General features: G+C 36.1%; 1 protein-coding gene across 1 annotated transcript; it reads right to left on the reverse strand.

The window, feature by feature from the left end:
* Positions 1-9793: 9793 nt before the first annotated feature.
* LOC147399941 (histone H2A) lies at positions 9794-11100 on the reverse strand. Its single transcript, XM_086445515.1, has 2 exons — positions 10821-11100; positions 9794-10283 (listed from the first exon to the last, which is right to left on the reverse strand). The coding sequence occupies exons 1-2, from the start codon at positions 11028-11030 to the stop codon at positions 10044-10046; spliced, it is 450 nt and encodes a 149-aa protein (XP_086301641.1). The 5' UTR covers positions 11031-11100; the 3' UTR covers positions 9794-10043.
* Between the last annotated feature and the right edge of the window lie 3818 nt (positions 11101-14918).

Here is a 14918-nt window from a genome sequence, read left to right on the forward strand (position 1 = left end):
TCAATTGACTACCCTGACCAGTCAAGTTTGGGAATCGTAGATCTGTGCTCCTCGGGATACATGGCTGCTCCCCATTAAAAGGTGTATCTCGAGGAGCATAAATCTACACTTCTCAAACTTGTCACATCAAATAGTCGATTGAGTATGCCACGTGGGGTAATCAGATTATCACGACTCCTAAAAAAGTTACCTAACACCCCTCATTTTCAATCACCTAATACAAACCCTTGCTAGTAATCTCTCATTTAATTCTTCACTTCTTTCAACGAAAGTATTATTCTCTGGATTATTGAATAATTCATGTATTTTAAGTTAAAAAAGAATAAAACACAATTTTTACGACTTTTACAATTTTTTTTTTAAATCAATCAAAAAAAAAAAAATTATTATTGTAACTTGTTCTATGTTGCCAAGCATAAACTTGTAAGTTGTGACGTGTAACACAAGTCAATTTTGAAACGGCCATGCTTCAAAATTTTGGAGGAATACACCTTTTTAAGCGACAAATGTCCCTTTTTTTAAAAAAAAAAATAACGACCTAACCCTCTACATTTATTTGAGATTACACCTTAATTTTTCAAATTGATGATTTGTCACTTGACTATAATCTTCTTTTAAAAATCAATGGAACAATAATTACCTGCATTATCACCACCATCATTACTATCATCACCGTCACCATTAACATCATCAATTTCATCATCATCGTCATTATTCACATCACTGTCATATTACCAAATTTTTTATTTTCAAATTTTTAAAATGAGTCGTATAATACACATATGAAACATATGCCACATATTTTTCATTTATTGGATTTTGACCAAACTTTAGATCGGATTTTTGCAATCAAAAAGTCGAATAGAACTCAAAATTTTCACGCATAGAATTTTTTCCGTATTCCAAATTGCTAACAAGGGTACAACCTGCAATAAACTTGCCTTTTTAGCTCAATTTTTGTTGATGCCTCAAAATATGGGTTTTTGTTAACGTCTGCCCTCACAGCACACGTTAAAGTGCAAATATGCAATAAATACACTTGAAATTGGAATCTATGGGTATTTTGGTCAAAAATGTTTTTTAAGGGCATTTTTGGTACAAATTCCAATTTTCAAAATGTTTATTGCACTTTAACGTGTGCCCTATAAGACTCCTCAAATATTAACCTAACGTGGAGGGAAACATCTACATACACAGACACCCTGAATTGTATGGTATCTCTCATTCAATTGGGCTCAGAGTGGATAATCGTTATAGTAATAATTCAAGATCATGACACATGGTTGGGACACAAATCCCAAGAACATTATAAGATACATGTGGATCCGAGTCCGAGAAATGTTGAAGGGACACATGGATCTGAGTTCGAGAGAGATCAAAGAGACACGAATCTGAGTCCGAGAGATATCAAATTAAAGAAGTGGATCTAAAATCAAACACCAAATTACACGGAGTCAACGCGGTGAAAATCTAAAGATTAACCTAGATTTGAGGAAGACGTTACTAAAATATAGTTCTATGAATCTGGACTAGAAAAGAAAGAAAAACATTCTAACTGATACACCAGATTTGAAGGGAGATAATATCAAGGGAAATCATGCTCAAATCATGAACTCTATAAATAAGAAGGCAGCAGCACACAAATGGCTTTTTGTGATTCTGGGAAAGAGGGGAAACTTTACTCATTTTTATACTTATTTTCTGACTAGATCGTCGGAGAGATTGTGGTACAGGCAACCCCGCCACTTAGGATGAACAAAATCAAGATTAGAGATACATATCTCGAGATAGCGTGAGATATTGCATCTAAAATTTGACGCCATCCGTGGGAACGATACAAGGAGAAACGACCAACATGGGAAGGCCAAGGCAAGAAGCATCCTGAAGACCAGCAAACATTCCACCAATGGACCCTCAACCAACAAATCCTCCTATAGGCCCGGTGGACCCAATGCTAACTGTCCAATGCATGCTTACTGAGATGAGAACAGAAATGCAATAGGGACTTTAGCAACAAAGAGACGAGATTCAAGCCATCAGAAGGGAGAATGAGCAGTTGAGACAGATGTTGTCTAAAAGATTCAAAACGAAAAAGGAGTCAGATGCTAGAAAAGAACATAAAAGTGTAGACACCCCATTTTTGCATCCGCCTGATTAATCAACTCGTCAACCCGATCGCAATGATTCCCAATGATGGATGTGTATTCCATTGCTTTATTTTGTTACCAGATGTGTTTCAGAAATCCGGATGAGGTATCTCGAATTGACAAAATCTTAGAAACCACGCTACGCTAGGAAAATACGACCCCAGAAACATAGAAATCATCATCTTGTAGACCAAAAAGAAGCTTCACGATAAAAATCACTAAAAATGATTAAATTACCAAAATACCCCTAACCTCAAAACGACCCTAGAGCCTACGTTACGATTAGGAAAACTCTCTCGAACACATAAAATAACAAATTGGAACCAAATAAATCATTTCACCAATTTTAACAGAATCTGACAAAATTACGAAAATGCCCCTCATAAAGTTCACAATCATTTCACATAAAAATTTGCATAAATGACACAAACCAACATTCTCATTGAATTCCTTATGAAAAACCGATTCTAAAACATCCTAGAACATTAAAAACCGACTTAAAACGTGAAAAGTCCTTTTCGAGGGTAAAACGGTAATTTCACAATTTTCATAATTAAAAAATTCGAAATTAATAAATAAAATATTAAATAATTAAAGTGAAACATTAATGAAATTAATTTAAAATTTTGAACCTAAAAAATCGATTAATCGGACTCTCAGGCAAAATTATTGAGGGTTCGTGGGATATTTCTTTAAGGACCCCTCCATTTGGGTGTCCAAAGAATTAAAAATATTTTAGAGGAGGGGTTCTCCAAAAATCAAAGTAAATCAAGCAAGACTAAGTTCAAGGTATTAAAGTCAATCAAGTAAGACTGAAGTCAAAATTAAAGTCAATTAAGCAAGACTAAAGTCAAAATATTAAAAGTCAATCAATTAAGACTAAAGTCAAAACATTAAAAGTCAATCAAATAAGACCAAAAGTCATAATAGAATTCTAATTAAATAATAACTCTATCTAATAGAGTTCTAACTTAAAAACAATTCTACCTACAACAATTCTAATTAAAACACAATTCTACCTAAAACAAGTCAAACTAAAACACAACTCTAATTAAAAGATCTCTAATTAAACACTAACTCTATCCAAATCAACCCCTAAAAACATCTATAAATAGAGGTGCTCACACCCTATTTTCGTATCAAATTATAAACCCTAGGAGAAGTAGGTCTAGAAGCTCCCATAGCCCCCCATAAACCCTAGTTTTGGAGCCCCAACTCCTTAGCTAACATCCCTCCTTCAATTTTAGTCTAGAAAACGCCTAAAAGCCCTCCAAAAACACCCCCAAATCCGTAACAAACTTGAAGAATTCAGATCCAAAAGCAAGGAGATACCTCGGTCTAGGAGATCTGAAGTCAAACCCGGAAACAGAACGAAGCAAGGGAGCACGGTACAATGAGCCCTTTTTGTCAGATCTGAGGGAGTAAAGTCCTTGCATCGGAAAGGTATTTTTTTTATTTTCTATTTTTATCTAGGTTTTAGCAATGTAATTTACTTGGGAATTTAGTAGAGACCGGCTTTGGCCGGGCGGGATTGGTGCCTAACACCTTCCAATCCCGTAACATGATCCCCGAATTCAGTTTTCTTGGTTTTAGATTAGTTTTTATCCGTTTAGAGTCATTGAACGGTTCCTAGACCGTAATAACTAGGTGGCGACTCCCAAACCTCAAGGGTCAAAAGCGAATCCGCGCACCCCGCGGATCGAGGGCGCTTTCAAAAAGTGAACCTCAAAACAACGAAACTGAGCGAATGGAACCCGAGTGAACCGTGAATTTGATCAAAACTCGGATACTTTGAGGGAGTTCGGATGCTCGGAATCCAGTCTCCAAGGAAGAAGTCAAAGAGTTACTCTGGAGCAGGGACGACGAAAATAATCAAGGGAGAGATGCAAATCGAATAGCACGAGGAGTCATCAGGGAACTCCAATGAACTCCATTATCCCTGACGATTTTGGCATCCAAACTGCCCAAAAACTTCCATCCCCCAAAATTCGAGGAATTTGATGGGACAAGTGATCCCCTGGATCACATTATGCACTATCGAAATCAGATGATTCTTTACCAAGGATATGATACACTGCTTTGTAAACTTTTCCCATCAATACTCAGGCAAGGGGTTGTCGCTTGGTTACAAGGTATACATGCAAGATCGGTCAATAATTTCTCTAAGCTTAAAGAGATATTCGTGATGCAGCTCATTCACAATCGGAAGAAGAAGGTTGGGGTAAATGTCTTGTTTCTTTTATTACAAGAGGCATGAGAAACAATTCGAGCTTTTCCCTCCAAGTTTGAAACAAAGCTTTTGACAGTTAATAACCCCGATAAAGCAACCGTTTGTGCAACTTATACGACGGAAGTTATACCAGGCACTTGGCTACATGAGTCACTGATCAAAGTCGACCCAACACGACTGGAAAACTTATATTTGAGGGTGGAAAAGTACATCATGGTGGAGGAGACGATGAGAAGTAAAGAAAATATCTCGGACACAAAACCAATAAACTCGGTTGGATCAAATCAAGAAGCTGAAAAACCTATGGAATCGAAGATTGGTAATAAGAGAAGTTAAGAAGAAAAAGGGAAATCAACGTGGAAGACGAGACAAAATTACACCCCATTGAATACAAAATGTCGAAGATACTAAGGCACGTCCGGTATAACTCGAATATCATCCTGTCACCGAGGAATTACTAAGGAAAGCCTGGAAAATCTTATTGTGAATACCATAAAACCGAGGATCACCCAGCAGATGATTTTTATAAGCTCAGGAACATCATCCAAGACATGATTGAAGACGGAAAACTCGAGAGATTCGGAGCGGTTACCAATGGGCAAGAGCAACGAAGACGACGTGAAGAACATCTACCACCTCCTCTACCCCAAGTGGATCGACAATGGGGAGAAGAAGAATGTAGGGTGGTGCATACAATTTACGGAGATTACAGTGCCAAAAGACAAACAAGGAGCAGTACTCGGGCGAAAGTTAAGAAAATAAGACACGAGATAACGGTTTATCACGTGTCAATAGGGGTAAATGTCGCAAAGGTTCCAAAGTCAATCTAGGGTAGCAAGGCCACTGTATTTACATAGGAAGACCTTCGAGGAGTAGCCACCCCTCACTACGACGCTTTAGTTGTAACATTCCTCGTACAAAATGTAGAATTGCAAAGGATTTTGGTTGACGCAGGGAGCACAGTAGACATCATGTTCCTCGGGGCAACTTAAAAGATGGGAATATCATCAAGCCTTGAAACTTCACAAACCACGATTTTTGGATTCAATGGAATCCCTAGCTCTCCAATGTGAAAAATTACCTTGCTCATCTCAACAAGACTAGAGGTGGTTATGATGAAATTTATCATAACAGATTCCGACCCAGCCTATAATGCAATTCTCAGAAGAAGGTAGATACACTCAATGAGGACAATACCATCAACTTATCAAGTGTTGAGATTCCCAAGTAAGGAAGATAAAATGGAAATCTAAGGAGATCAGGAGGTAACTCAAAGGTGTCTTGCCACAGCACTAAAAGCAGGAAGGAAAATAAGGCAAGAGGGTGAATGGAAGAGAAAAACGCGTCCCATGTAGGAAGCTGACCAATAAAAATTATAGGAAGTGTCGCCTCCACCACATGTGGCGGCGATAGAGGAAGTGGAAGAAGTCAAACTCGGAGGAGAGAAGATGAAGATCACTAGTATTAGGACACTTCTAATATGGACAGAACGGGAAGAATTGATTCAGCTCCTAGGAGATAACAATGACATATTTGCATGGTCATTAGAAGACAAGCTTGGAATTGATCCAAGCGTCGTTTTCCATAGATTAAATGTGGATCCAATGTCCAGACCATACAAACAAAGGCTGAGAAGATTATCCCCACGACTTAAAGAGAAGATAAACAAAGAGATCAGCAAGCCATTAAAGGTCGGATTCATCAGGAAAATGGAATGTCCATAATGGATTGTGAACGTAGTGGCAAACCAAAGAAGAACAAAATTAGTTAGGGTATGTATCAACTTTACGAATCTTAATAAATCTTGCCCGAAGGACAACTTCCCACTACCAAGGATCGACAGGCTGGTAGACTCGACATTGGGGCACGAAAGGTTGTCGTTTATGGATGGATACTCGAAATACAACTAGATACCACTCGTCGAAGAAGATCAAGAAAAAAACTTCTTTTATAACGGAATAGGGGTTATTATACTACCAAGTTATGCCCTTTGGACTAAAGAATGCAGGAGCCACGTACCAGAGGCTAATCACAAAGATATTCGGAGATATGATCGGAGAAACTATGGAAGTCTACATCAATGATGTGCTCATCAAAAGTAAGAAGGCAGGAAATCACCTCGACGATCTGAAAAAGACGTTCACTAGGCTTCAAGAATAAGAAATGAGGCTAAATCCAGCAAAATGTACTTTTGGGGTTTCATTAGGGAAGTTCCTCAGATACATAGTCACGAAAAAGAGAAAGGTGAATCCTGAACAAATCCGGACCCTGAAAGATATGCCAAGCCCTATGACAGTCAAGCAACTACAAACTTTGATAGAAAGAATCGTCGCGTTGAACAAGTTCATATCTTGAGTTTCGGGCAGATACAGGTCATTGTTCAACTTGCTAAAAAATGAAAGAAGTTTGAGTAGACAGAAGAATGCAAACGAGCTTTCCAAAACTTGAAGAAATATTTGAGAGAGCCACCAATGCTCAGTACACCGAAAGACGAAGAAGAATTAGAAATATATATAGTTGTTACCCCACTCTCAATAAGCTCGATACTTTTTCGAATCGACTTAGGGCATGAATATTCGATATACTTCCTAAGTAAGACATTGGGGGAATTCGAGTTAAGGTATACCCACACACAAAAAGTCAGCCTCGCTTTAGTTTATTCAGCACAAAAGTTAAGGCCCTATTTTCAATCACACCGAGTCAAAGTAATCACATATTATCCACTCAGAAAAATGTTATAGAGAACAAAAAAATCAAAGAAAATGGGAAAATGGGTAGTTATGCTCGGGGAGTACGATTTGTTATTCGAAGTCTAAACAGCAATAAAGGGGCAAGTCTTGGCCGATTTTCTAGTAGACTTGCCTACCGACAATCCAACTTGGGAAGATGATGAAGACGACTCAGAGGTAGTTGATGATGGTGAAGATGCTTTAGGATCTCTTGGAGCAACCGATTGAATAAAACTCGGAGGCCTACTTTAAATTGTCCCCAAAACACCAATGGTATCTTGGGGAAAATCTTACGAGAAAGAGGACTCCTCAGTATATGAGGTCCCCACTTCATCAAGGATACCATAGGCATCCCTAATCGCATCCATGGGAAGGCAAAAAGGGGAATAGGTTTTTCCCTTTGTCATAAAGAAAGAAAAAGGACAAAAGAAAAAAAAAAAAAAAAAAAAACCCCAAAAGTTCTTACCTAAAACAAGAAAATGATCGAGAAGGAAGAGTCTTTAAACCTTTTTTCAACTTGGATGAAGGTAGTGAAAACAGCAAGAAAACAAGAAGATAAGGAAAAAAGACAAGAAGATAGAAGGTAGAAGAAGAGAAAATGAAGGGGGTTTTAGGGTATTTATAGACCCAAGAGCATTGAGATTCGTAGTTTGAAATGATGATTGAGATAGCATAGGAGAACGCACCAAGAATGAATAGCTCCCACAGTGATGAACACGATTGTCGAGGTGACCAGTACGAACACATGTGTTGATAACTAATTAACTTTGACCACGTTAACAATATGATAAATGCGCTGATATCGGGTTTCATGCACGGCGCCACCACTAAAACAACACAATAACTGTTTGTTATGGTGTTGTTCGAATTCTCGAGGAAAGCGACGAATAATTAAAGAACATCAACAATAAGAGCATTGCAAGTAATAAATGATTATGTCAGGTTTCGGAGATTCAAATTTAATCTGAACCCCTGAGAGAGGGTATTGTGGATAATAATTATAATAATAATTCAAGATCATGACAAAACACAATCCCAAGAACATTACAAGATACGCATGGATCCAAGTTCAAGAGATGACCTTACGAGTTCGAGAGATGTTAAAGGGACACATGGATCCGAGTCCAAGAGATATCAAAGACACACATGGATCTACAGTCCAAGAGATATCGAATTAAAGAAGTGGATCTAAAATCAAATCCCGAAATACATGGAGTCAACGTGGCGAAAATCTAGGGATTTACCTAGATTTGAGGAGGACGTTACGAATCTTGACCAAAAAAGGAAAAAAAACATTCTAACTAATATACCAAATTTGTAAGGAGATAATATCAAGGTAAATCATGCTCAAATCATGGAGAAATCTCTATAAATAATAAGAGGGGAGAAACACACGAAAGGTACGTTTTGATTTTGGGAAAAAGGAGAAACTCTACTCATTTGTATACTTATTTTCTGACTAGATAATTAGATAGATTGTGGTGCAAGCACCCTCGCTGCCCAGGAGAAATAAAATCAAGATCAAAGGTGCAAATCTCAAGGTAGCACGAGAAATTGTATCTACAACCACTAAACCCAAATCCAATCTGAGTCATACTAGAGTAACATTAATGTTTTTCATAACAAGGGGGCATTTCTGATGTGGATGTGGGTCAAACTCATAACCATAGATGATTTTATTGAGATACAAGTGAGATTTCAATTAACACAGCCGTATCTCAATGAAAAGCATCTATAGTTATAAACACATCATCACATGAAACTCTAAAGTGTTACAACGATGATTATTGATGGATATTTGTCAAAGTGGATCATTCTAACTTGATGTTTGTGTACAAACAAACCTCTTTATCCAAGTCGTGTACCAAACATTAGTGAAATCCTTACCCAAATATTTTAAGTCTGCACAATGAATTGTCTAGATCCGCACCATTTTTCTACTTCGTGGACACTTCAACTTGAATCCAAACACTCACCCGCCCAACCAGCTAGAAAAGAGCTCCAACTTTCATACCAAATCACTAACATACAAAATTTAATTTACAAGAACAGATGGGTATATAAAATTTCCTTCCAAAATGCTAATTATACGGGAAAAAATCCTCTCATCTCCATTTGCTATACTCTGAAACCTTCCAATCACCTTCTAGACCAACAATCAACAAAAACGCATCCCAAACATTTCAGGTCAACTGAACTATTCCTCCATAAGACCCACCAACAAGTCTTATTCTCATCTCCCTTTTAACGACTTTCAACTCAACACCTGCCCTAACTAGAGTTGTACTCATCCTTCATTAGACATGTCCAAATCATCTCAACCATCTTTTTCTCTATTTTTTTCACAAGCAAATCAGTGGTTAATAATTAGATGGAAAGATTTAAGCCCATGTCCGCCATAAAAACAATCATAATCTAAGCAAGTAATCAGCTTCAAATCAACTCTCATGATTATTAATCATTGGTACTTCACAACAACAAACCATATGTATTAAAAACTTGTAAGGGACACAAAATATAAGAAGCCATACATAACATTCGTTTACTCTGCCATTTTGAACCTAGTCTGTAATAGATGTGTATCTAGTTGAGACTTCCATCAAATCATAATTAGCTTTTAACACTCAAGTGAAAGATCGAATTTTTGACAAAATGGTCCTTGTCCAAATGTTATGAAGAAACACAAATGAAAGTTGCAATCATAATACAATCACCCAATCATTGAAAACCTAAGGACAAAAGAGTTGACCAAAGAAACAAACATGTTCATTCAAAGGTATCCCCTAACAAGGATATTAAAAGGTACAATTTTTAAATCTTCTGTCTTTGCCTACACAACAGCAACCACCCAAAAAAAAAAAAAAAAAAGGGGAAGAGAAAAAAGGAAAAAAAAACCACCCCCAAAGATACATACAGGGAGACGGAGAACTAAGATAATCAGGCCTTCTTAGGGGATTTGGTGGCCTTGGTCGGGGACTTAGGTTCCTTAGCAGCCTTGTCAGATCTCTTAGGTAAGAGAACTGGGTTGATGTTGGGAAGGACACCACCATGAGCAATGGTCACTCCAGCGAGAAGCTTTCCAAGCTCTTCATCGTTCCTAACAGCCAAAAGCACGTGCCTTGGGATGATTCGAGTCTTCTTGTTGTCTCTCGCTGCATTTCCAGCCAACTCTAGAACCTAAAATCGCAAATCAAAAGCCAAGACATTAGATCTATAGGTTCTTTAAATGAAACTAGGGAAAGAGAACAAAAATAAATTAAAATAAAAGTAGATTTGAACTCACGTATCTGACAAGGTGAAAAACAATTTAAATTAGGGTAAAGTATGAAAAAATAGGGTTTACTTGACTCGTTCGTTTATAAATTGAGAGAAAACTGCAAGAAATAAAGGGAAAAATCCAATTTCCTTCTTAAAAACATGGAAACTAATGAAAATCAGATCATTCCGCCACTGATGAACCCTAAATGGAAAAAAAAAAAAAAAACACGTTAAAAAAGGATTTAATACGAAACTAATTATTAGGGTTTTCTTCAGTCGATCGAAGATTAAGAGAAAATGAGAAGAAAATCCAATTATCATCAAATTAACTATAACAACAAAAAATTTTAACGAAAACTAAGATTTCTTTTTCCCTACAAAACAACCCTAATTTGAAGAGAGAGAAAAAAAAAGGAACAAAAATCGAACTGAAACATTAGGGGAAATGAAGATTACTTCGGCTGCGAGATATTCAAGAACAGCAGCCATGTAAACTGGAGCACCAGTTCCCAAACGCTGAGCGTATCTCCCCTTCCTCAAGAACCTCCCGATCCTTCCGACCGGAAACTGTAAACCGGCTTTGACCGACCGGGAAACCGGCTTCTTCTTTGGACCGCCACCTTTCCTTCCTGCGGCTCCCTTCTTCACCTTTCCAGCCGTCTCCATCTCACTTCACTTGTTGAAAAATGACGAACCAACACTTCAGAGCAGGCGTTGGAGGACTGTGGGGCTGTGATCTGTGGATGGTGTTATATAGTTGTAGGCGGATTCGGCTTTGGGATTAAAGGATGTCAACCGTTGAATATTTGTTCTAATCCACGGTGTTGAGTGTTTGGTCCTTCAATCCGTGGACTCTTGAATGGTCCAATAGAAAGCGAGATTGGGTTTTAGAGGGGTGCTTAGGTAAACCTGCACGTGACTAACGAACGCCCTTTTAACACAATAGGATCGTGTGATGGGCACGTGCAATGCATGTGATGTGTAAGGAGTAGAGTACTTGGAGATCACCTATTACCAATTGAGAGAAAATAAGGAAGATTGCACTCCATCATCATCTTCTTCTACTCCATCATCTTCTTCTATTTTTTCTTATATCGAAGGTGCCAACTAGTTTAGTTGGTGAAGTGTATGAGTGATAACTCCGTAGATCTAGATTCAATTTTCGCCATGAGTTATTAAAATGCACTCAATAAGAAGGATAAAAAAAAAAGGAAAAGAAAAAATCTTCTTCTTTTATTAATTGCACTCCATGCATATACGATGATGGGAAAATGCGTATGCGAATGCATTTAGCAGCGCTACCAAGAAAATAACAACAGAAGATAATGCAGTGTAAGTAGTTGGATTACGATTTTAAAAAAATGAATTACATGACGTAATAATGATAATCAAACTAAAATAATTGAGAAACCTAATAATGAAAGTTTAAATTTTAAAATTGACTATCATCTTTGTTTTGATAGAAGGTAATTGAGATGGTTTTGTTCAAGAATATCCTATTGTATTAACATAAAAACTATGGTTTTAGTTTTCAATAAACTCTAAACTCTAAACTCTAGAGATATTGTTTTTGTTTTTTTTTTTTTACAAAAAAACAATTAAAGGGAATAATGTTAATTTCAATAAAAATAACAATTTTCAAAAATAGTTATAATGGTTTAAAACATTCGATGGTCCTTTTTTTTTTTTTGGGAATCATTGAACTATCCGATGTTTTATGTTTATATTAAACCTTCAACTCTTGATAATGGCCATTATCCATATAAACAACCGACAACCAACAAGTGTTGAGAAAAACAAAATCATTAGAGAATGAGAAGAAAAAAAAAAATGCAATCACATACAGAAACAAAAAAGATTTTTACATGGTTCCCTTGAGATTGGGGTACATCCCCAGATTACATTGATGCCACTGTGAAGAAAAAAGTTGTAGCTACGTATTAAATAGTGCTTAACTAGTGAGAACAGTGTCAAATGATGAACAATACTCATTGCTAACCAATATCATCAAGCCCCACAAATAATAACAAGTTCAAAAAACGTTGCACAATTGGATTGTCCAACATTATAAGGGTTATGGCTTTTATTTGAGTATTCCTATCTTTTTAGTCACTGTTTTTTTTGTTTAATTTGTTGTTTCGACCACTATATTGACATTAAATCAGTTTCTTTAATATGTTTTAATAGTAAATCTTTATTTAACAATTGAAAAGCATGAATTGAACAAAAAAGTAAAATTAAGGTTAAGCATTAAATTGGCATTCAAGCTGACCTCTCCTTGGTGCTTCTCTGTCTTATTTTCATTTTTTTTTTAGTTCTTTTTTACCTATTCTTCTTTATTTGTTGTCGCAAAGTTGTTTGTACCAACTCCATCCTCCATAATCCGTTTTCAACTACCAACTCTTCGCTCACACGTGTGCATGACAAATAAAGCTTCAAATAACATGCTAGAACAAAAATTAAATTAAATGATAAATAAAAAAGAAAAAATAAATAATATGAGAAAAATAAATGGGAGAAATACCAAATTTGAAGGAAAAATAATAGGCAAGTTATAAATAAGAAGTCGAGCATTAATGTTCAATATCACATTCATACAACCTCCTCCTGCATATATAGAATGGAGATAGGTAACATCAATTTCCATTATGATTTGTATTTTAATGACCTCTCCTTTACCGATTGCATGAAGTCTCTCGTGAACATACATAACACATGAAACATGAACTTAAATAACAAGAATGAGGGGGAAAGGGAGAATAAATGAGATCATGATAATACGTTTATGAAGTAAAGAAAAAGTCAAAAACCAAGTTATAAATTTTATATTCATATTGACTTATTCTTCATGAACTACTTCTTCACTAATGGATGTTGTAAAGGGATTTGTAACTACACCACCATTCTCTATTATTTATGTAGAGGTAGAATTTGGTGATGCCTCGATCGACTCTTCTCTACTGAACTAAAGTAACTCCATTGTTCTTCTTATAAGCACCGGTGTGATACCTGTCAATAATCCTCCGACACTCAAGTTAGAGTTGCAGAGAAAACAATAGTCTAGAAGCAGAAAGTTTGAACCATTTTTCTTTCATTGATTCCTCTATTTATAGATCCTTCATTCGAATCAGGGTTTCCCCCTTAATCGGAATTTGATCACAAGGAATCCCTTGATTTTAAGGATTCTAAACGAAATATGAATCTCTAAAATTAAGTCCAAGATTTTCAAGAGATCTCTTCTGAAATCTTAGGCCTCAATATATAATGCATTCTAAAACTAGGTAGATCTTCAGATCAAGCCTGCCCTCCCAAGCAGACCAGGTTTCCATTTACATTGTCCTGCCCTACTAACCATGTTAGACACCACTACCCTGGTCTACCCTGCTGATGGGTAGGATGGGATTTACTGGCTAACTCAAGGTACCACTTAATCAACTCGAGCACATGTACGACCTAGATAACGTATTATTATTATCCTCTACAATTTATTTTCCACTACAGATGATTGTTTTGGGTATGTGAATAAGATGATAAACAAAAATATTGAATAGACCAACAATTTCATAAAATATTGGATATATAGTCTAACGTTTTTAATCTCTTTTGGTAAATTTTTAAAATAATATATTTTTTGCATTAAATGACAAAACAAATATTGATTTGGTTATTTTCCCAACCATTAATGAAATAAAAGTATAACAATATAAGACACATTTGTATATTTTTTTAAGTGGATGAATTATTACATTTTGGAATTGATACGGAAATAATTTGGGAAACTAAAAGTTTTAGAAGTCTTACTATTTATATTAAAACATAGGTAATGTTGATGTAATTTTTTGAATTAACCAATATTGAAAAATGATAATGAAATTATCAATCACACTTTCATTATTGTGAAAAATTAGTTATAATTACTTTGATATGCAATTCGCTTCTACTACTTATAATACCATATAAAATTCATTAGCGTATGTTTGAGTGCTTAGAGTTTCAAATTCCATGGATTTCAAAGCCCATGGAAAAAAAATGAATGGGGTGGAAAAAAGGAGTTCCATTGTTTGATTGCATTTATTGAGACGAAAATAAGAAATACGAGGACAATGATGAAATGAGAGAGATGGAATGCGGGGGTGGCGGGGGGGAAAAGAGGAGGAGGCATAGTTAAGAGAGGAGGTGGTTGGGGATGGAGGCAAAGGTAGTTAGAAGCAGGAGAGGATAAGATGTGGTCAAAGGCACATGGTGAGAAAAAGAGATATGTAAATCGCGGATGACTTTCATTTTCCATGAAATTGGGTGGGAAAATAAAATCCATCCAATAGTGGATTTTTATATAAGAGTGTAAATTCATTTTATATGGGCATGAGCAATCAAACAACAAAAAAATGCAATTTTTTGTGAAAGCAAATTCTTCATTTTGTTACCTGGTTCATCGATTCACTATTTTAGAATAAACCCAATTCGTTTGATAAAATAGAGATAAATCATTTATTAATTAGTTTGCTTCACTTGTTTGGAAAGAAAAAAAATCAAGATTTTTCAATTATTTAGTCA

The sequence above is a fragment of the Akebia trifoliata genome, chromosome 6, assembly GCF_017979445.1.
Source record: "Akebia trifoliata isolate Shusen 1 chromosome 6, ASM1797944v1, whole genome shotgun sequence".
Lineage (NCBI taxonomy): Eukaryota > Viridiplantae > Streptophyta > Magnoliopsida > Ranunculales > Lardizabalaceae > Akebia > Akebia trifoliata.